This window comes from Hippoglossus hippoglossus, chromosome 22 (assembly GCF_009819705.1).
Source record: "Hippoglossus hippoglossus isolate fHipHip1 chromosome 22, fHipHip1.pri, whole genome shotgun sequence".
Classification (NCBI taxonomy): domain Eukaryota; kingdom Metazoa; phylum Chordata; class Actinopteri; order Pleuronectiformes; family Pleuronectidae; genus Hippoglossus; species Hippoglossus hippoglossus.
In genome coordinates, this window is record NC_047172.1 from 5,767,662 (window position 1) to 5,790,047 (window position 22,386).

Consider the following 22,386-nt stretch of genomic DNA (forward strand, 5'->3'; position numbering starts at 1 on the left):
GTCACAGGAGTAAGAGGAGGAGGAGTGAGAAGAGGAGTGTCCCGCGGCCTCTCTCCTCCCTCTGTGTCCGGCAGGAAGTCTCAGTCTCCGGCTCGGAGTTGTGGAGGAGGACCGGCGAGGCGGAGGGCGGGAGAGGCGGTGGATCCAGGAGCAGCAGCCGGGCAGAGGATGAGCTGAGCGGGCAGCAGGAGGCAGCTCCCTCCCGCCTCACCCTTCCTGTCGGACCGACACACACTCGACATGCTCACACGGGGAAAGTTCATTTCACGGCAGCTCTCCGGTGCGAGTGAAACCAGCGGGACACATCATGGCCAACGTTAAAGTGGCCATTCGGGTGCGTCCTCCCACTGCGAGGTAGGTGCCAGTGTTAGCTAACTTCTGACATCTGCTACCAACATCCATGGAGCTTCTTCACCAATGTTCACTCTCTGCTGTGTTAGTCTACTGACTGACTGTTTGTCTGAGCTGCTGCTAGTGCTGCTAACCAGGGGGGGGGGGGGGGGGGGGGGAGCATGTTGTAAACAAAACACAACATGAGCAGCATTGTGTTTTTGTTTTGAGCTCATGTTTGTGTTTAGCTTTCTGCTGCACAGACAGAAGAAGAAGCTAGCATGTTAGCTTTCTGTGAAACTTTGTGGCAGCTGAGTGAAGTACAAACACTGAAGCTGGTTATGGATTAAAGTGTTTATATTCACACTTTAACTAATTAATGGGGTTTGTTATTACTAATGAAGTGTGGTTTACAGTTTATTTCTCCCAAAACCACAATATTAAACTCACTAAACTCCAGTTTCCCCTAAGGTGTCTTTACAATGAAGAAAATCATTAGATCTAGTATGTTTTATATTATATTTGTTATCTATTTTTCATATTTATACTTGCACAAATACACCACAGCTAATTCCTTGTATGTGCAAAACCTGCTTGGCAATAAAACCTGATTCTGATTCTGATCAGTCGAATCAATAACAAATTAATCAATCAATCAACACTTTTAACAGACATTTGTTGGTACACGATAGTTAACTATCTAACTCTCTATATAACTACGTTTAAAAGACATTTTATTGTCACCTATGGCTCTGCAGAATAATTTAAATTATTCATCATTTTCATTAGTTGCAAACATGAAAATAATTGAATTGCATTCTGTTCGTATACATATGCTGCATTGGTTTGTCCCAGTGCCTGGAGCCATATGATCTCCATGTTTTAATGACTGCATATGGCTCCATCAGATGGAAATATTCTTGTGCATTACTTTATACTGACATTAACATTACTCATTTCACTCAAACCACAGTTCGGAACATAAAATTAATCTCATATGCCCGATTTTTTTCCTGTTGATTGAACAATCATCTGTTAATTCATACATTTGCTCATTTTACTTTAAGCGGCTTAGTGAGACACATTTATGGCACAGAAAAAAAACGTTCCCCTTATTTTTCCAGTGCTGTAAAATCTGCTGCTAAAGCAGCAAAGTAACACGAGGAAGTTGTAAAGTTGCTTTTTCTCTTCTCTGCAACATGTTGAATAACAGGTCTTCAGGGTCTGCGCATATAGAGCATATAAATTATATAGTGGTACATGAAATTGCATTTACCTCCTGCAGGACATTTCTGCAGAGGTGCTGAATCTAACGTCCACTGCGGCACCATGATAAAGAATTATTCAAGCTATGAAGCGCTGGACAATGATTCTTTCAACCGGTCTTCCTGGTGTTTTGCATAACAAAAGAATTTCTTATCCATAATGTTCACTTGTGCGAATCTGTCCTTCCTGATTTCTGGCTCTGACACTCACACTGTCCTCGTTTCTATTGTAGAGAGAAGGATGTGTTTCCTTAAGTTTATATTAGAATAATGATCTGCTGCATGGCAGAGATAACATTAGCACCAGCCCGGTTGAAGTGCATCCCTCATACGGTTGAGGCACAGATAGAAGTTTGTAGTTCTTTGTTTTAGTTGACCTGTCGGATTCAGTGCCCCCCCCTGAGGGAACAGTCAGCCCCTCACATGTGCGAGAAACACGTCAGCCCGGTTGTGAAATTGCTCGTCTTGGGTTCGTATCAAAGTGTGTTTTTTTTTTTTATGAGGTTGACTATTTTCCACCCCCAGCCTCCACTTCTCCATGCTGGGTAGAGCCTGAGGTTGACTGTTGGTGGTTTTGGGTTGGGTCCTCGCTGCTGGGGTTGGCAAAATGAGTCCCGATCTGTGAGGCACTGGGTGGGGTGGGGGGCAATGATTACAACAGCCCCCTGTCTGCCCCTAAACCCACCACAGAGACGGAGAATTTGCACTACAGTTGCCATCATTATCGCTCCTGGAGATTGAAAACTCTCTGAGCGCCCCTTGTTTTGATTGCCTCCACTTCTGCATGTGTTGCATCAGTTGTGCCTGGTCCAGCTGTTGAAGCACACACAGCCGACAACTGACCTTGTTTTACTCACTTACACACACACACGCACACACACACACACACACACACACACACACACACACACACACACACACACACACACACACACACACACACACACACTCTGTGGATTCTGTGGATTCTGTGGAGCTGGCACAGGCTGTCTCATCAGATGATCTCTTCTGCAGCGTGAGGGTCTGTTTTCATTTGAATCTGAGAGTGTTCAACTCTTAAGTGACAATTTCATGGATCCCATGCACAAGCACACAAAGAATCATTGTTGTAAGTGTCACGTGACGGCCTCCGGTCAAGTGGAACCAGCGTAAATGCATCTGGACATGCTCTCAATTATATCAACAGCAGCAACAGAGGTTTTTAAACCAATTTGAATCTGAGTGTAGGGGGAGAATCTGAGCCCAAAGGGAAGCCATTGTTAAATCTCCTGTCTGGTTTGCATTTGAAGTGGGAGACACTGATCAATACTGATTGTGTCCATTAGATCGTCTCTTCTCCGCTATTGTTTCCAACTGACTGAAGTCGACTGGGGGTAAAATCGGTTGTTCTGTCGTTCACAGGGAAGGTGCGGATGGAGGAAAGCTTGCAGTTCAGGTGGAGGACAAATCTGTGAGGATCCAAAATGTGAAGGTGAGTATTTCTGTACACAGGCATCCCAACATACCTCATAATGAGTCATGTGTTGGGGAGGGTTTTGCTGGACTGGGTGAATTGGGACTTGCGTGCGGAGCGAGGACATCACAGCTACAGGATGTTTACAGCTTTTTGATCAGCCGTTTCCTGCTTGATGTCATTGTTGTTTATTATTGATTGAGCTCACAAATACACACACACACACACACACACACACACATTGGGTCAAACACATGAATTCTGGACACTTGTAAAGACTGACAAGAGTTTTCTATGTTTATACTTTCTGACTAAAAGGGCTAATTTGGGGTTTGATTTTAGTTTCAGAAATGAGCGTAGGTTTCAAGGAGGTTTTGTAAATTTGGAAATAATTATTTTGTTATTTTGTGAAGTCTCGTAAGCTGATACTTTCACCAAGTTACCAACCTGCTGTGTCAGACGGCTGGGCAGACAGTCTGGTTCTGTCCCTACAATTTCAGTTTGGCACTTGTTACACACTGTTTTTGATGTGAATGTTTGCTTTGGTTAATAGCTAAGATAAAAGCAGGGTAGAGTTTGTAGATAGCTCGTTGTAGCCCTGTTAAAGATCATATCACAAACGCCCACGTCAGATGTTTACAAGTAATCCGAAACCTACAAAAAGATTAAAAGTTTCAGTTCAAGTTCAGCTTGAAACTAATTTCACAACCCACGTTTGTCTCCTTCCATGCCACATGTGTATGCGGTACTTTGTTTACTTTACTTTGGTTTGATTTTAAGAGGCAGAAGAATGGAGAGAAGTTGGTTGGGGGGGGGGGTTGGAGAACCGGTTACAAATGATGTGACAGAGACAAACCACATATGGCTTCCCTCTGCCGTGGAAAAGGATCAAGACTCCGAGGCTCTTGCGGGGCTCATGGGAATAATTTATTTATGGAAAGTGGGACAGTTTAGGAGGAACCGAGACAGAAAACAGCCTGGATTTTACTGGATAATAAATGTAACGCGCACAAACAGCAAGTAATACAAGCTATAAAGGCTCAGAACTAAATTAAAACTCGTGAAACAAGAACAAGACTTCGGGAAACTTTCACAAATAGACAACTTAGTTCTCCCTAACATCATTAGTCAGTGGTGGGAGCTTTGTTGTTCCTGGAGATTTTTTTCCTGTGGCTGCTGTTGCTCTTGGCTAATCCCTCACACCACGAGGCCATTGTTGAATTTCAAGTGCTGAGGTTAAACTGACACTCTTTTAAGTGAGGAAATTGCCGTGTGCAAATTGATACCCAGAGCTTAGTGTTGCCCAATGCTGAGGAAAGATGATTTGATAAAGTCATTCATTTGATCATTGATCTAGTTTAGTTTGAAGTATGACTATAGCTCGAAGTCCAATGTTGCAGTTTGTGCATCTGATCCTGACCTCGTCAAATGTAAACATGATGTCATGGCAAAAATGTACCGCCTAATGTTTATTTAATTGTTTTGTTGACAGAAATTGTGAAAAATGACTTTCACATTTCCTTAGAGCTGAAGATGCCTTGTTCTTCTCCACCAACAGTCCTAAAAACACAAATATGGAGTTTACCAGACTACATTCAGAAAATCCTCACATTTAAGAAGCTAGAAACAGCCAATGTTTTTATATCTGAGCTTAAAGGTTGATACGATTACTTGATTTTAAAATTGTTGCCCATATATTTTCTATTTATCGATTAACCGACAAATGGTTTCAGCTCTAATTTGATGGTAAACATATAAAACACAATCAAACGATGTGGCCTGTTCTCATTGAAAATCATAATTTTAAAAGAAGTGGATCTTTAGGCTTAAAATTAAACAGTTTATTCTGGCTTTGCCACTAGAGCAGCACCATCTATTTTTCACTATATATATATAGTGTGTTATAATCAGTCAATATACAATCATCAGTCGTAGAGATCCTGTACAGATCAGCTGCAGGTGTCACTTTCTCCTCAAAAGACAGAGATTCGTGAAAAGATATGTGTTTAGAGGAAATGAAGAGATGTACAACCTTCAATGAATTCACAGAACAGCACTAAACTGAAATGGTTGTCCAGGTTGAACGCAGTGATTTAGAAGAAATGCTTAGATGCTGGACTGTTTTCCATTGTAGCTGTGGTGTCTGGACAAGTCCTCATCCTGCTGTGTTGTTTTTCCTCAGCGGAGGATTCACTCACAGTAAGCAGAAAGGTGTTTAGTGTTAAAGCACCGAGGCGAATCGCGGGCTGTAGGAGGAGTGAAGGCCTTGTTAATGAATGGAAACGGCTGGCTTGCAATTCCACACCCCAGCAGTCCCATAAACAAAAACTGTAATACCTGGCTTTTTAGTTTTCAACTTCACTTTTCATGTTATTAAATGCACAAACACATTCATCCACATAAAAGTGTGTCAGGTTGTTGTGTGTTTGCTGTTAAAACAAATTCACGGACATTGCTACTGTGTGATGATAAGCATTAGTTACTTTATTGAAGATCAAATACATTTAAAAATGTTTTCTTAAACCTCTGTTTCCCTGCCTGAAGCTGGATGGACGTGCAGACGGAGCTGTGGATTCCAGGGAGAAGCTTCTGGAGTTTTGCTTTGACTACTGCTACTGGTCGGTGAACCCCACAGACCCTCACTATGCCTCGCAGGAGGAGGTAATGACTGAGCCTCCTAACTGGCTGTGTTTACAGGAACTACAAAGCCCTTTTCTTGACCTTACACTAAATGAGATAGTATTCTGATTAGGGTTTTCCTACACACTAACACTCAGTTAACTGTTACAGCTATTTCACATTTATCCATCATTTTCTCATTGACATACTATGGGGCACGCAGGAGTCCAAATAATAACTGAAATGTCTCTTTACAGTGTGTTTTAACATCTGAGTTTACATCCAGTGTTCAAGCTTTAACCTGAACTTTCTGTCATGTTGCTATCATAAAACAAACTTGTGGCTATCATAGTGGAAATTCAGCAAAATAAATGGTGCTTTGACAACTTCTCCCACAGATTTATAGGACAGCACATTCAGAAAGGAGAACCAACACCTACAATCAACATATTTGTTTTTATATGACAATTTCTTGATCTTGTCTTGAATACTGGAATACTGCCGTCAATTTTAATGCAGGAAGTGAGAAATATATCTACGTATTTGTGCCGTGCTTCCTACAGATTTGTTTTTGTGCCACGTTATCTTGTGTGGGTTGAGACGACGAGTGCTGATCCAGGCTTTTGCCACAGACACCATCTCTGTACCAACCAAGAGCCCAGAGGAAACACTGACAGACCACAACAAGAGGGGCGTGTGTTGTGTTGAATGTTTGTAACACTGGTGGCCGCTCGGAGGGGGGATATGCATATCAGCTCCATCTGTTACCCAGAAGTCTCTCTGCCTCAGACATGGCCTGGGTCGAGTCTGCTTGCTTTTCATGTCGCAGCTGTGATTGGGCGACCAGATATCTTTGTGTTGCTTTGATTGGAGGGCGTCCTTGGAACCTGAGAAGGCTCCAGATCCAGAGGAAGTCTCCGAAACCTATTCACATACACAGTTCTTTTTTTAGGTAGCGTGTCTTGTTATTAATGCATTTCCATATAGTTTTCATTGTTCAGCGGAACAGCTCCAGTTGGTCCTCAGGGTCCCTCCTCTGCCGCTCCCTTACTGCCTGTCTGTCTTCTTGTCAGAGCTGCCTTTGTGTGTGTTTAAGAAAGACAGGGCTGTGATGGCGGCCTACGCAGAGCACTGAGCAACAGATAACACAGCCTCTTCCTCTCTTCTTTTCCCCATTTCTCTGACTCTGGGTCTGGCTGCCTCCAGCCTCAGCAGAATTGTGTCCAGTCACAGTGGCCTGGTCGACACAAGACATTCCTCTGTTGACCCGTGGGCGGGCGGAAGGACGGCAGTAAAGGACAGAGCTGCGGGATTTAAATCTGACCCCTTTTTCCAGCATGAGAATCAGAAGCATTGTCTCTTGAAGGAAAAAAACTGGCTTACGATCGCGTCACTAATCGCATCACGGTTGAAAATATTTTAATAAAGCACGGGGCGGTTATTTCAATGGTGCATCTGAAGAGACAGTGAGCGTATGACGGAGGGGGACAGGCTGGATGTGTTTGTGCTGCGATGCAGAAATCCAGATTAATGGAGCATGTGGTGGCAGGTGGACTCGTAACTTAAGAGCCACTCTACCCATTTACAAGACATATTAGTTGCCAGAGCAGCAAAGCGCCTGTCTGAGTGGTCGGTTGAGTACGTTTGTTTTATATCTGCAACCAAGTTTCATCAGCAATGTTCTGTTGTGTCACCTACTTTCACTTGGAGGCATTACGTGAAGGTAATTGCTCAAAGTGAGGGTACAGATTATTCTGCCTTATCAAATATGTAACCACATATATTCATATATTGTTTTACACATTTTCCAGCTTTTAAGTTGACAAAGCTTTTGCCAGCACCAGCGTTTCTCGTGATTTGTACTTATCACTTCACCCCTAAGGGACTTGTTTTGAATTCATCTTACTCTAGATCCCATGAGACTGAGACAAGGGTCTCTCCACTCCAGCACCATCCAACCACACCCAGCACGCCCGAGAGACTGGCCTCCCAGCCCCTGTACCCCCCCAACCCCCTCTCCACCCCTCCTCTGCACTGTCGACTGTACATGTCCATGCGTCAGTGATAGTTTACACTGAATACTTGTCTTTTCTTCTGTACAGCAGAGGGACAGGAAAAAAAAAGTGACATCTTAAACTCTATGGATGCAGCAGATGTGGTTGTATTGTTGCTGCTGAGGACTCCCGACTAGAAAAAACTTTGTCTTACATGGTGGGAGGTTTAGTAATTAAGTTGTTATTTGGGTGAAAAAGAAAAAAGTTAAGTAGAGAGGAAAGAAAAAGACTAAAACAGGTGAGGAGAGGTAGGATTTTTTGGAATAAAACCATAATCCGTAATGGGAACCAGCTGTTTAGTCAATGCAAGAGAGAACTGTGACTATCTGTCTAAATGCTGCCTTTGTTTCAGGCCTAGATATTGAGCTAATAAATAGCTTTCCCCACTATTTATTGACACAAACCCCTCGGCTTGTTTATTGCTTCTGACGGTACGAAACATGGGAGGGGAAAGCAAAAAGGCACAGAAAGTCAAGAGAAAGTGATTAGAGAAAATGGGAATGTAAATTCCTTGGGTGGAGAGGGAGCTGGGCAGGAGGGGAAATGGGCAGGGGGTCCTCTGTGCCTCTGCAGCTCCCAGCTCTCGCCTGCCAAACTCGCATCTGCCTCACTAAGTAATGTTTTTGCAGTTAAATTTCAGTGCTAAGACGTCACTGCTAAGGATTAGTCTCAGAGCACAATGCAGTTTTTATGGCCAAATGGAGTCAGCTTGCTAAGGGTTTTTCCCCTCCTCCTCCTCCTCCTCCTCCTCTTTCTCCTCCTCTTCTTCTATCTCCTCGTGCCTCGGTCAGTGCCGTGCGTGGTTTGATTTTGCTCGCGGTGTTTCTAGGTCTGTGTGTCAGTAGTGCTGCAGGCTGGGGGGGATGAATAGTTTCTCTGTGGACGGGAGGAATCCTCTACACACGTGAGCGTTTACACCCCTGTCAACACACGGCTGGAACGAGAGCCAAACGTCCAGTTCAGCCTGGTTCGATTTAACTACAAGTAAGACAGCAAATAAACCATCAGCTGTCAATGAAGAAAAATGAGATTTAGACCATATGGATACAGAAGAAGCTCATGTGATCTATGAGTAGACTTACAGCTTTTTATCAGCGAAGGCAGAGGATTAAAGGAGATGTTACAAGTAAGAGTGGAACTGGTTGGATAGGTGTTTGTAGTTTTAGGTGCAGAATACACCTTCAATTGGCAGTTTACTGACTGAAGATTTAACACAGGTAGAAAAGTAAAGTGTTTGCTGCAGTTTACAGTCGTGCACATATCATTTTTTTGCTATTTGTTAATTTAAACACCTTGCTAGGGCGGCAACTGACATTTTGCTATGATTGATTAAAAGGCCTGTTATTTTCTTTCTCAAATAAAATGTAAAACACATTTTGAGGATATCAGCAGAGGGTTCGACCAGGGGCCAAGTGAAACTGAAATCAGATGTTTAAGAAATGCTTCAAGGATTTCTCAACCATCTTTTTTGTCTTTCCCTCACAGCTGCTCAAACACCAAATCACAAACACCAATCAGCTGCAGCTTTTTCGCCCTTCAGGCACGTCTGGAGGCTGTATTTTTCTTTTTCAAACGTAAAACAAAAGTTCCGAAGGTATTCTTTGCAGCCTTGGTGTTGAACGTGCTCTGCAGGTTTCTCCCTCATCTGACAAGGAAAATAGAACCATATGGCAAGAACACTCACAATCAGTATCACGTGTTTATCTCTGCCAAGCAGGTTATTTGTTTGTGTGTCTGTCAGCAGGAATACTCAAAAACAGCTGAACCGATTTACATAACATTTTGTGGAGCGGTGGGGCATGACCCAAGGAAGAACCCATAACATTTTGGATGGATCCAGATAAACGGGCAGATCCAGGAACCTATTTTCACTTTCTCAAACATGGTGAGATAGGGCGTTAGGCTTGATGGAGGTATCTCAGTCTTATATTTGAATTCATGTCAAACTCTAGTAATATTGCACCACTTTACCCCCTTGGGAAGAAATCAATACTGTACCACTGAGCTGTATGGATGTCACACAAGGCTCCTATCAGCCTGAAGGCTGGAGATGTGTTTTGCTGCCCTGCTCCACAGTGTTGTGCTCTGGCCTCTTTAATGAGGAATGGGGGAGGAGCGGCAACTCCACAAACCCCTCTCCAGATATGGTTCTATTTATTTGTTTTTACGTCTAGCCTTTGCCCCGGCCTCAGTTGCAGTAAGAGCATATGCTGGTGGAAAGTGGGTTGAACAGCCCGAGAGACCCTCGTCTTCTGCTCCTCTTTTTTCCCACTGTTCTTCGTTCCCATGCGTAGGGAGGCCCGAGTAATGAAGAGCAGCCTGTCTGTTTGGCCTTCATATCTCCGTCTCTCCCTCCTCCCTCCCTTGCAGCCTCTCCGCCCTCCCATGCTAATTTGACCTACAAATTCTGTCCAAGTGTGACAAACAAGAGCGTTGTTGAACTCCAACTAAACAGCGTCCTCTCTCTGTCTTCTGTCTCCCTGTCCTCGTCCTCCCTGTGGTCTTCCACACATTTAACCCAGTTTCTCCAAACCAGAATCCTCGCAGGAAGTTGGGGCTGGGATCTCTTGTGACATTTCTATTTCCCCGTGTCTAAAGAAGTATGTAGTTATAGCTTGAGGTCCAGCTGCTGTGTTTTTGTGATCCAGTTCGAAAAGCGTGAGACAGGAACCAAGTGACCCTCGCTTCTGCTGCAGCTGTCCACTCCTGCAGGGGGGAGAGAACTTAACTTTTTTTTATATGTATTGATAGCAGTAATGTTCTTCATTTCACTGACCCATGGGGAAACAAGTTGCATCTCCTTTTGCTCTAGTTTGACCACGTGCAGTCGTGTGTGTTTGCTCTGCGTGTAGAGACACCCTCCCAGTGCGAGCGGTCGCTGAGGGGAAAATTCATCACGGTCCTCTTGGTTGCGTCAAACCTGGCAAAAGTAAAGAGGGGCTGAAGTTTTTTAAATGTGGCAAAGGGCTTCACTTAGCTTGGCTGGCCGTCTGCCATCACCCATGACAACATCTTACACACATTCACACACACTCACATAAATACTTTTCCGGGGTTCAGCGTAGAGCAGGCCACATAAAACCAGGCGAGCAATCTGCGTTTTCCACAGCCGGTGATTACAGGACTTAACTCATTACAGAGACATTACAGTATTACTTTTTCACTCCTGTCAGCCGGTCTCTATCTTGATGTCTTTCTCTTTTAAACCATCGCCACCATCTTTCAACATCTTTCACCCACTTCACCGCCTTCCTCCAAGTTTTTTCTTTTTCCAAAGTTACAAGGCCACAAACGAGACTCCCTCTTTAGAAAATGACCATTTCCCTTGTTTCAAAACAAACAGGGAACGTAGTGTTTATCATCGTTCACATCTCTTGCATGAAACCCAGCTGGTTCCTTCAGGAGAGTTTTCGTCCGAGAGCTCTGGTCCTGCTTAGCTCGCTGCACATTTGACATTCCAGCTGCGAGAGTTGGCTTTTTTGCACAATCTCTCTGTATGTTGTCACTTAGTGGATGTCATACATCTCATGTGGCAGTATTTATAGCTGTGTGCAGTCTTGTCTGCTTTATCTTCCCATCTCCTGACATTGCTTTGCTCACAGCTGCGTTCTTCATATGTGAAAGTCCAGAGAAAGCCCGGACCCAGTTGTATTCCGTAGCGTTTAAACTCACACCTGTTTTCTCTGAGGGCTGTTCCACAAGTTTTTCTACTTTACTAGAAACTTGATCTTGCAGAGATGGAGCAAAATATGTGTTATCATGGCTGAACTGTGCAAAAAGTCAACAACAGGGTTTGATTCTGGAAAACTAGACCGAATTAGACACTCAGCCGCTGCCCCCCCCCCCCCCCCCCCCCCCCCCCCCCCAGCTAAACCCGAACCCTTGTTTTCTTCTTCCTTCCTTACTCTGTGTTGACTCGATCAAACTGACCTGCATTTCCTGCACAAGAATGAAAACTATATTCTGCTTTTCCTCTTTCATTGTTAGATTGTTTGTAAATTTTTCCATCAGAGGAAGAAGCAAACTCTGAAGCTTTGGTACTTGTTGTGGATGCTGCTTCCTCTCAGTCGCTTAGCCGGTCAGACACACACACCAACACACACAAACACACACATACACACAAACAACAGCCCGTTGATGACAACTGCCTCCCTGCTAATGGAGGTGTTTAGTCTGTCCCCTGTGTATTTGGAGGTGACCGACCTGCCTCCACGCTTGCTGTGGCTCTTGCCCTGTCACTTTATCTCCAGGCTGTTTTCCTCCAACTTGATTTCTGGAGTACATTTCCATTCCGGACCCGTCTCTTGCCTCACCTGCTTTGTTAACACCCAAAATACCTCCCGGTGTTGCAGGGTGCTGTAAACTGTGAAAGTGACAGAGGGGGTCATTGTGTTCATTTAGGCATCCAGAGTACAATGGCACAAATTACGATCCTCTGATTTAATTTGATCTGACAGTGATGACACACAGGCTCGTTTGAATGTTGACCGTCTAGACAAACTCATACACATATTAATTATAATTATCACAAGAGGTTGAAATAAGTTTATGCTCCCTATTTTGGTTTTGTTTGCAGGTCACTGAAGTATTTCGCAGACTTTAAAAGAAAACATTCGAAACACAGTAGAAACAGTGGAAACAATTGGATTAGTGTATAGAAATAACGAGATAATCAGGTTCAAAGAAGGATCCGATAGCTGGAGTGAAGTTCCTGCTCTTTGTGCCAAGCCTGTCGGGACCCTCAGGCCCGCCATAGGCCCCATAGTGTGAATTTAAGAGGGTCAACTTTAACAAGAGCTGTGTTGATTCTCTGTGTTTGAGGGAGGAGAGGACGTCTCTGTCTGTTTTTTTGAATAGTGGGATGAGGACAAGACGGGGGCGGCGCTGCTTTTTGTCTCCGTGTTTAAGCCTCCATTCAGCCAAGAAGCAGGGGGCAGCACTTGGTGGTCTGAGCTCCAGTGGACCGCACACTTTGTGATGTTGAGCAACATGTAAATGAAACTCACTCATTCTCAACACATGTCTTTGCATGAAAGAAAATAGTAGGTTCTGCCTTGGCTTAACAATAATGAGTTTTTCTGTATCTAGACTTAAATATACTGGTTTACTATATCTTGTTATATACAGCTTCATTTAGAAAGTATCCTTATCTTTTGGGGTTATTTGAAAAGTTTAAATTAGAAGTTAAACTAGATTCCTATGCATATGAACGATGACGGTTTCTACCACGGCGCCTGTTGGTGATTTATAGGGTCATTGAGTAAGGCAGCCGTTGGGGGCAGCACTTTTACTAGCTGCACGTGGCTGTTGTCTGCACATGGTTGGCTAGGCTACAGAGGAATACTGTAATATGAGAAATACTGTCTGTCGGGTTCGGGGCCACAGCTGTTTGTTTTCTTTCTTCATTCATGAATCTGTATAGTTCTCTGGGATTATACAGAATGTTTGACATTTTTGCTTGATGCATGATTTAAAAATCTATTAATTTTATTCAAATCATTTAAACAGTTCTTTGATCTGCCATTGGACTGATTGTGTCTGTATTTCTGTGAAGTGATGATAAGAGGTAACATGATTTTTAATGTAGTTGTACTTTTATAGTCTGTAAATGGACTAAAGATTAAATCATTAGTCAATAATTTAATTTGTGGATCAACAGAGATTTACAGAGTGGTTATTTTTAAAGCTGCTAAATCAAATTTCAATCATCTAAATTGTGAATATTTGCTGATTCTCTTGTTCTTTTATGATAATAAATGTAATATCTTTGAGTTTTGTCCTGTGCATTGGACAAAATAAGACATGACGATGTCACCTTAGTTTTGGAGAAATTGTATTGGCCCTTTTTTTGTATTTTCTGATATTTTATACACTTAAAAATGTATAAAATATTCAAAAAACAACCGATTAATCAATAATTGTAGTTGTGAGGTTGTAGCCCTACACTGGCGTTGGACTCTGTGTCAGTGTTGGAACATTTTACCTCTCAGAGAAAAACGCAAGGCTGTTGAATATTAACAGACAGAGATTCACACAGTCTTAAGAACAACCAGATGACCGGTGCTGCTTTCACAAAGCCCGGGCCTTTCACAACAGCTTTCAACCACATCCAACCTAAACCTATTCCCAACGTTTTGTAAGCCTAGAGTACACACCGGCTCAGCTCCAGGTCCTCGCTTCTCCTGACCGTACATGGGAGGCATGTTGACAGTATTCCCGTGTTTGATCCTGGGAGATCTTGGGAGATCTTAGAGCCTCCTCCCTCCTAAGTACACTCACCGAGCAGACTCTGTTGTCCAGACTTGATCCCGGGGGCCAGGGGAGGAGACCCTCTCACTGATCCCAGGGTGTGTTATGGTTCTGCGGGGAATGTGCTGTGTCTCAGTTCTGGACTGGACCCCCCCACCTCCCCCTCAAGGCAAGTGTTGCGTTTGGACCGAGCTGTTGCTGATGAGGCCACATGTCACCCGGGGGCTGCTTCTGATGGAGTTTCTTTTTTTCCTTATCTCTAATGACCTGGAGGGTTTTTTCCAGCACAATGATTTGAATAAAATTTCAACTTGCAGAAAAACAAGTGAAAGACAAATCAACAAAAAGTGGCTGTGATGTGACCTCATGCTAATAATCTCCAGATTCAGACCCACAGAGGGAAAGAAAACAAGAGGCCCTAGTTGATTGTTTTGAGTTGGACTCTCCCGTATCACCACTGCGCTTTTAGGGAAGGTTTATTTTCCTGACCTAGTCACTCCTGACCAATGTATTCCTTACCCTCACATTTGTTTCTCTCACATACACATTCTGCAGAAGTGTTTACCCAGAGCGATAGCTGACCTCCCTGCTCACTGCCCAAACACCTCAGCAGCAGTTAGTTCTGCACCTCTGGCCTGGTGCCACAGCATTGTGATGGTGAAACCTTGATGCAAATCTATGCTGCTGTAAAAACACAATGCAGTTAACGTCAAGGGCATCGGCTTACATTGTAAACACCTCATCAATCTACAAGTGTGCCTACTCTTTTAGTAAAACAAGCTTTCAGATGTGTTTGCAGAAATCATTCTTTACTTGAAAGAAATCCATTATTCAACATCTAAATATTTTAGGGAGAAAAGGAGTGAAATCCAGGGGATGAGCTGCACCCAGTTGTTTATAGACATCTCTTTGGCTACATCCATACTAATACTTTTTAAAACTATAACAATCTCCGTCCAGATTTGCGTTATTGTGGTCACCAGCTTTTTAGATGCTCGAAAACTCAGGAGTATTGTGGACGACAGGTGTAAACGTGAAGTAAAAACTCAGTGATGGGTTTTAAAACTACAACATAGAAGTGTGGATGTAGCCATAGCTGGTCTTTCTCCATGTATTCATGATGTGTTTTTGTCCTCAGGTGTTCCAGGACCTGGGCGTGTTGGTGCTGTCCGGAGCGTCGGAGGGATACAATGTGTGTCTGTTTGCTTACGGCCAAACAGGATCTGGAAAGACGTACACCATGATGGGGACACCGGTGAGGCGTAGGGCCGGGGCAAGTGCCAGACTCACTGGATGGGATTACATGTTATTTGAGTAGATTTAATTGAACCTTCGGGGCCTCAACTGATCTCAGCAAACACAAAGGAATCAATGCGCTTACACACGGAAACAAATTGAATCCATGCTGCACTGCAGAATAAGCAAAACACTCTGTAAAGAAAAGCATTAAGTTCTGATCCATTCTGTGTCTCACTCTGTGTTTTGTTTTTTGTTTTGAACGGTGTCAGGACTCCATTGGCTTAACCCCCCGCATCTGCCAGGTACGATAGTGTGTTATAATAACATGAATGAAGTGAACACACTGGTAATGCTGCTGCTCGTGTATCTGGTGTTAAACTGTGAAGTACATTTTATTCCTCCCTTTCCTTGCAGGGTCTCTTTAGGTCTGAAGACACTTTTCCCGATGGGCAAAATTCAAGCAGAGTGGAGATCAGGTACTTGTTTCATCATTGTGCGACTCTCTTAGTTACATGGAAATTGAAATCAGCCGAGTACTTATGGAACAATTATGTTTCAGAATTATGGCCGTCACAATGCATATTTTCTTGTCATTGTTAGAGGAGTTCCCCAATAATGAAAACCAATTTCCTCCACATGCAGAATAGTGGTTATAATAATAATAATAAGTACTTTGACAGAGTAGAAATGATGCTTTGCCACTTGCGCACAAGCAATAATGTAAGTTTTGTTATATAACTCTGCCCTGCACCAACTTCCAAATACTAACTAAAAGGAGTGTGACTGTATATAGGTAAATTAACAATAAATGATCCAGTCCTGACGTTGTATTAGAGTCTTCATAGTTGGATGTTGTCCTGCTCCTCTGTCCCTGCAGCTTCCTGGAGATCTACAACGAGCGTGTGAGAGACTTGCTCAGAGGAGGAGAGCAGAAGAAGAAAGCCTCACTGAGGGTGAGAGAACATCCTGAGAAAGGACCCTACGTTCAAGGTGAGTGTTGGGGCAGCTGCGTCTACACTTAGACAAGTGGTAGAAAGCAAAGAGGCATGTGAACGCTACAGGTTAAATGTTTTAGATCACGTCGATTTTCCCAGCTTTTGTTTAAAATGTAATCATAGTACAGAACAGATAAACAGTTGTGTAAACTAAATTTAGTAACGTTTTTTAACTCATGCAAAGAAATTGTGGCAATGTTATTTTATGTAAAAGATAATTACATAAAATACATGCACAAGAAAGCGTGAACCTACAGTCGCTAGCATATAACACCTCTGTAGGTTAACCCTAACCCTAGAACACGAAGCAGTTTTATAAACACCACAAGGCAAATGAAATAGACAAACTTAATTATAATTCAAACTCAATATTCCTACACAGCTCAAGATAGAATTGCACAAAATATTGTGCTAAAAAAACCAACTGATCATTGGAGCATTTGTCTCTTTCTGTCTATCTTTCTGATTAAATACTTAACTCGAGGTCCAGAGGCTTCAAATTCTCATTACCCTCCCCGAATAATTTCACTCAGATTAACTATGATATTTGGGTTTGTGCTTTTTGCAAAAATGCTCTTGTCAACCAACTCGCAGGAATCTTATGTCTCAGCTTGGCAGTGGGACTGTGCCTATTTAAATAGAATGGTCTCATGATTAGTTGCTCTCACAGGCTTTGACCTCCAAGAAGAGTTAAGTGACAATTTGTACCCAGCCGCTCATAGTGAATCATATGTCTCTACATGTAATTCACATCATTTTGTCAAATTATGGTCTTGGATGTGCAACAAGGTCTGCAGTATTTCGAGTAATACTCTGCTCCTGCGTATCTAGTTTATAACTCACTGTGGTGTGTGGTCACTGGTGGAATTTGGTTCCCTTGTTAAACTTCCTCGGGTCCAGAATTGGCCCTTTCTCCCTCCATCTCCCTCCTTCTTTCTCTTCCTCTCATTCGCCCGCCTCTCTCTGTTTGAAGCCCGACATCCACTCATTGTCTGTATCAAGAGAAATCCCAGATGACCAGAGGAAGTGAAGTCATTTCCTTTCGGTTCCAGTGAGAACACTTCACCGTGCACACAGAGCAAATTTAGAAGACTCACAGTTTATACAGTTTCTCTTCCATCAGCACACGTCCGCCCGACAGCATTTTACTCTCACTATTATTGTTTTTGAAATGATTCGGAGATTGTATTACTGGATAAATGAAAACAAAGAAGACGTAACCATGTGTTAGAGCGACGAGAGACTTTGAGGTTTCCTGTGCACGTGTTTAACAGACGCTTAAGTTGATGTGATTCATGCCTGGAAGTAGAGCAATGTCACAGATATTTTGTTGGTAAAGGCTCCGGGGGAAAGTATTACAGCTCAAACAGGAAGATGTTTGTTTCTTTTTCACATTTCTATCTCTCTGGATGTTTAACTAAAGTGTCTTTGAGTCATTGTCAGTGCTACACACTTCTACATTTTACTCAATTTACCAGTGTAATGTTATATCCCCTCGTCATATAACGTTGGAGGATACAGTGATCAGTGTGTTCATCCATCTATCCATCCATCCCTCCCTCCATCCATCCATCCATCCATCCATCTATCCCTCCATCCCTCCCTCCGTCCGTCCATCCCTCCCTCCCTCCCTCCATCCATTCATCCATCTTTCCATCCATCCCTCCCTCCATCCATCCATCCATCCATCCATCCATATTTATTGGTTTTTAATATTTTTTTCAGAAATGAAACTTTCAATCATGTTAATCAGTCAATTGATTTCATGACATCTTTAATTTTTACTGTACTTCTATGGCAACGACTCTGACCCATTCAAACTGACAGTAGATTTTGTTTTATGAATAAAACTCAAAATCTGGATGTGAGGTTTTTTTTAAACATCTGCTACAATCATGTAGTGTAGTGGAGTTTTATTGAAATTCAATTTTTCTGTGTTTTTAATAAATAAATAAATAATTTTGCATTATAGTTTTAGAAAGTTTCCAACCTGTGCCTAGCACTTGTTTCCCTTCCCTCTCTGACCTAATTACCTTTCTCCAAACTCCCATCATGAGCCAGCATTTTCATTTTCATTACTGCTCTTGGTTTACATGCTTTTTAATCTTTTCTCTGTTTCTCTCTGATCAGATCTGTCACAGCATGTGGTCTCAGACTGCAAACAGGCCATGGACCTTTTGGAGGAAGGCATTGCCAACCGCATCACCGCAGCAACGCACAACCATGATGCCAGCAGCAGATCCCACGCCATCTTCACCATCCAGTACACACAGGTCATCATCGCCCTCACCACCCGTTGAACTAACTATACAGTCACACTTTTTATTTAATAATCTGATAATGATTCTCTGTCACATTTTTTGGGGCCAATAATGGCTCATTGCTCATTGACATTCGATTAATGTGGGAAGTATCTATTTTAATGTGAAACACTTATCATTAGCAGATTCCAGTCTGATTGCTCTTGTAATTTTTTCCCCCACAGGCAATCCTGGAAAACGACCGTCCTTCAGAAACTGTCAGCAAGATTAACCTGGTGGACTTGGCTGGGAGGTGAAACAGCTTCTTTCCTTCTTCCTTTTTTTTTTTGTCAACATCCTTTAACTTCATTGACAAAACTGCCCCCTAGTGGCTCTTGGCTACTGCCTCTCCATTCTCACATTTTCATTATTTCAAATGAGACGACCTGAAGTTTCATGTTGTGTTGTGTTTTGTTTTTGACAGTGAGCGAGCCGACCCCCACTACTGCAGAGACCGACTGACAGAAGGCTCCAACATCAACAAGTCGCTGGTCACTTTGGGCATCGTCATTTCTGCTCTCGGTAAAATAAGATACTGTTAAAAATGTTATTATTACAGTTTGAAGTTCAAGTGATGAAGTGGTAGAATGTTGATTTTAAATTGGAATAAAATTTTGCATGCAGCTACACAAATTCCCGTTTTTCCTTCCGCGTTTCATCTGATTCCTCTTTCCTTTCCGTTTTACTTTCTCGGCACATCTCACGATTCTTGTATCGTGCTCTTCCACAGCCCAGAACTCCCAGATGTCGAGCAGCTGCCAGAGCATCAACAGCATGGCCTCAGAGGCTGATGGCAGCACGGTGGGTAGTCACAGCAGCTCCCTGTCTGGGGGAGGAGGAGGAGGAGCAGGAGGAGGGAGGAGGCACTGCTTTATCCCCTACAGAGACTCAGTCCTCACCTGGCTGCTGAAAGACAGCCTGGGCGGCAACTCCAAGACCATTATGGTTGCAAGTAAGTGGAATTCCAGAGATTTAATATTGCACTTCCTTAAGCTTGGCTAACTTTGTAAAAGAAAATTAATATATGATCAGAAGTGATGTGTAAATGAGCTGAGAGGTGACATTGGATCCTAGATTTTTTTTATTTATGTAAATGATGTACCAGATAGTAAAGTGGTGATTGTGTTGTGTAAAGTAGACATAAGTGCCCCTTTAAGGAAATACAGCGGTGATTTTGTGTGTTCCTCAACAAATAAATTGTTTGTAAGTGTCTTTCGGTGTTTTCTAAAAGCAGTTGAATGAAAACTTTGTCAATTCTTAGCCTCTGAAATGTGTCTATGCCTCCAAAACTCTGTGCTTTCTTATGTGTCACTGTCGTCTCACTTCCCAAACTGACATTGTTACTTCATGTGATCTTTTTGTTAATTGCTGTGTGTGTGTCCTTTCCTGTGCGTTTCTCTACGTTTCTGCTCTGCAGCGGTTTCACCCTCCGCTAACAGTTACAATGAGACCCTCAGCACTCTGCGCTACGCTGCCCATGCCAGGAATATTGTCAATAAACCCCGAGTTAATGAGGTCAGTGGCAGTTTATGAATCTGATGCCAAAATTTAATGTCTGAGCTAAATGTCTTTTGGTCGGTTAATGTGTGCGCTCTGAATTCTGTGCAGGATGCCAACGTGCGGCTGATCAGGGAGCTGAGAGAGGAGATTGACAGGCTGAAGAGCATGCTGCTCAGTTTTGAAATGGTACAGTGACCTTTTATCATTAGAGCATGTCGCTGACTCTCTCAGGGATACGTCCCGCTTCCCCCCCAAAAGAAAGCTCTCGATACCGAAAGGCTTTGAATAAAAGAGATTCCCACATTACACGTTTTGGTACTAAAGGCCTAATACTGTGCTTTGTGACTTTGTGACATTTAGTGAATGGTAAAGATTGAAACGCATTGTATCGTGTCACACCGTCCCTTTGCACAATATGCGGACTGATCTTTTTTTTTTCTTTCTACCTCTTGACTGACAGCAGCGCAATCCCAGTCCGTCCCTGAGTGATGAGAGGGATGGAAATCTCTCTGACATGGTGCTTCAGAATGAACTGAAGGTAACGCAGGGTCGACACAGACGACTACAGCTGGCTGCTTTCATACCAATGAATGTTTTCCAAGACTCTTATGACAGATATTTCACAGAAGAGAGATTCAGGGCCCCGTGTAATAAGTTGCATCAAACCCTGATAGACAGATTTATCTCCAAATATATGTTGAACTGCCAGATGGGGTCACGGATACAGAGATACAAGTATGACATGTAGATTCATACGAAGTACTGCACTGAAAATGTTCTATTGTGGGGATTTTTGGATCAAACTTTGAGCTCCTCAGTGAATCACTTGAAATAGAATATTACATTTTATTACGAACCCTTAAAATGTACATCAGGAGCCTGCTATGTTGCATCACCATGTTTCTGCAGTAGCCCAGAACAGACAAACCAAGCACTGGACCTAGAGAGAGCTTCCTTCATCCTTTTCATCCTCGTCTCCTCCTCAGGTGCAACAGCTGACGAAGGACTGGTCTGAGAGCTGGGGAGACAAGAAGGAGCTGCTGGAGAAGTACAGCGTGGACATCAACAGGGAGCGGGCCGGCTTCCTCATCAACTCCCTCGCACCACACTTGGTTACCCTCGATAGGGATGTTCTCAGCACCGGGGTCGTCTTCTATCATCTCAAGGTGAGATAGAAGTTGATTTGTCCATTTATAAACATATTCTAGTGTCTTTTTTTCTTTGTTAGGCTTCTTTGGCCATTTGTGTATGATGTGTACATGCTGGTATTATAATTACTAGTTAAGGTGCTGGAGCTAATGTTAATATTAGAAGTGTTCGTGTTGCTTCAGTTTGATGCACAAACTATGTTTTTTCCTTTGCTCTACTTTTCCCAACTCTAAAGTCGCTGTGTTTGTCAGCCGTCTAGAATAAAGCCTAAAATCTCTTTTTTTTCTTGCCTGCTAGGTTCTTCCCTCTCCACCTTCTATTTCTCTCTGTTCTGCTAGAAAAACAAAAAAAAACTCTTGAGAAAAGGTGTGTTTCTACTTCCTACTTTCTTTTTAACTTTTACTCTCCGACTGTCCTGTCGATCTCCCGTCTCTCTCTGTCTGTGTGAATGTCTTCTGCAATGCGTAGAGCTGGGTTGGATAAGAGGCTCTTAGTTCTGAGGCTAGGACTCAGGGGAGCTTGAGATGCCCTGATTCTGACAATGACAAGCGTACCCTTAGGCCTGACAATTACACTGTTTCCTGCATGTGGAGAGCTGAGGCCACCTGGGAGCACATGTGGTTCTGACACCGTATAAGAAAGCCTTTAATCACATTCGATAAGACTTCAAAGTAAACAAATTGTATTTTTTTCTGTCAGAAAAGTGGAGGATTAGAAGGGAAAGGACAATAGTTCTCTTAAGACCATTGTGTAAAATGTTTGGCATTATATTTACAGCTGTTTTTGTGTTGAAGATAAAAGTGTGCATCATTTGCTTTGTTTTGATGTTTTGTGTTCATGTGGATTTTGTATTTACACCATGTTTTTTTTGTTGTTGTAGGAAGGAGTCACTCACATGGGACCTCAGAACCAGTGTGAAGAGCCACAGATAGGTATTAGTTATTACCGCTGCGTTTGTTTTTGCAGGATTTGAGTGCAATTCAAGTTCATTTCGTCTCCATGTTTCCTCATCCAGCTGCAAATATTCACTTTCAGACTGTGTAATGAGATTTTTTTTGTTGTGAACTGTTATACAGTACAAGAGGGGGAATCCTCAAAGCCTCTTACAGGCGTGTATTATCACAGAGTAAACATGCAACAAAATGTGACAGCTCTAGACAATACATGCAGCAAAAAACACACAAGATCAAATAGAAAATTCAGGTCAGTAACTTGCGGGTCACACGCAAGAGA

At 42.9% G+C, this 22,386-nt stretch overlaps 1 protein-coding gene across 1 annotated transcript in view; it reads left to right on the forward strand.

Annotated features, from left to right (window-relative positions):
* The window catches only part of stard9 (StAR-related lipid transfer (START) domain containing 9), a 38,865-nt gene continuing 16,479 nt past the window's right edge, over window positions 1–22,386 (forward strand). Inside the window, exons 1-16 of the mRNA XM_034576053.1 lie at window positions 1–354; window positions 2,997–3,066; window positions 5,593–5,709; window positions 15,109–15,225; window positions 15,479–15,511; window positions 15,624–15,685; window positions 16,087–16,199; window positions 18,335–18,477; window positions 18,690–18,757; window positions 18,929–19,026; window positions 19,235–19,456; window positions 19,922–20,019; window positions 20,113–20,190; window positions 20,465–20,542; window positions 20,991–21,170; window positions 22,034–22,085. Coding sequence (XP_034431944.1) covers window positions 308–354; window positions 2,997–3,066; window positions 5,593–5,709; window positions 15,109–15,225; window positions 15,479–15,511; window positions 15,624–15,685; window positions 16,087–16,199; window positions 18,335–18,477; window positions 18,690–18,757; window positions 18,929–19,026; window positions 19,235–19,456; window positions 19,922–20,019; window positions 20,113–20,190; window positions 20,465–20,542; window positions 20,991–21,170; window positions 22,034–22,085 — 1,576 coding nt within the window. The 5' untranslated portion in view covers window positions 1–307. The remainder of the gene's footprint in view (window positions 355–2,996; window positions 3,067–5,592; window positions 5,710–15,108; window positions 15,226–15,478; window positions 15,512–15,623; window positions 15,686–16,086; window positions 16,200–18,334; window positions 18,478–18,689; window positions 18,758–18,928; window positions 19,027–19,234; window positions 19,457–19,921; window positions 20,020–20,112; window positions 20,191–20,464; window positions 20,543–20,990; window positions 21,171–22,033; window positions 22,086–22,386) is intronic.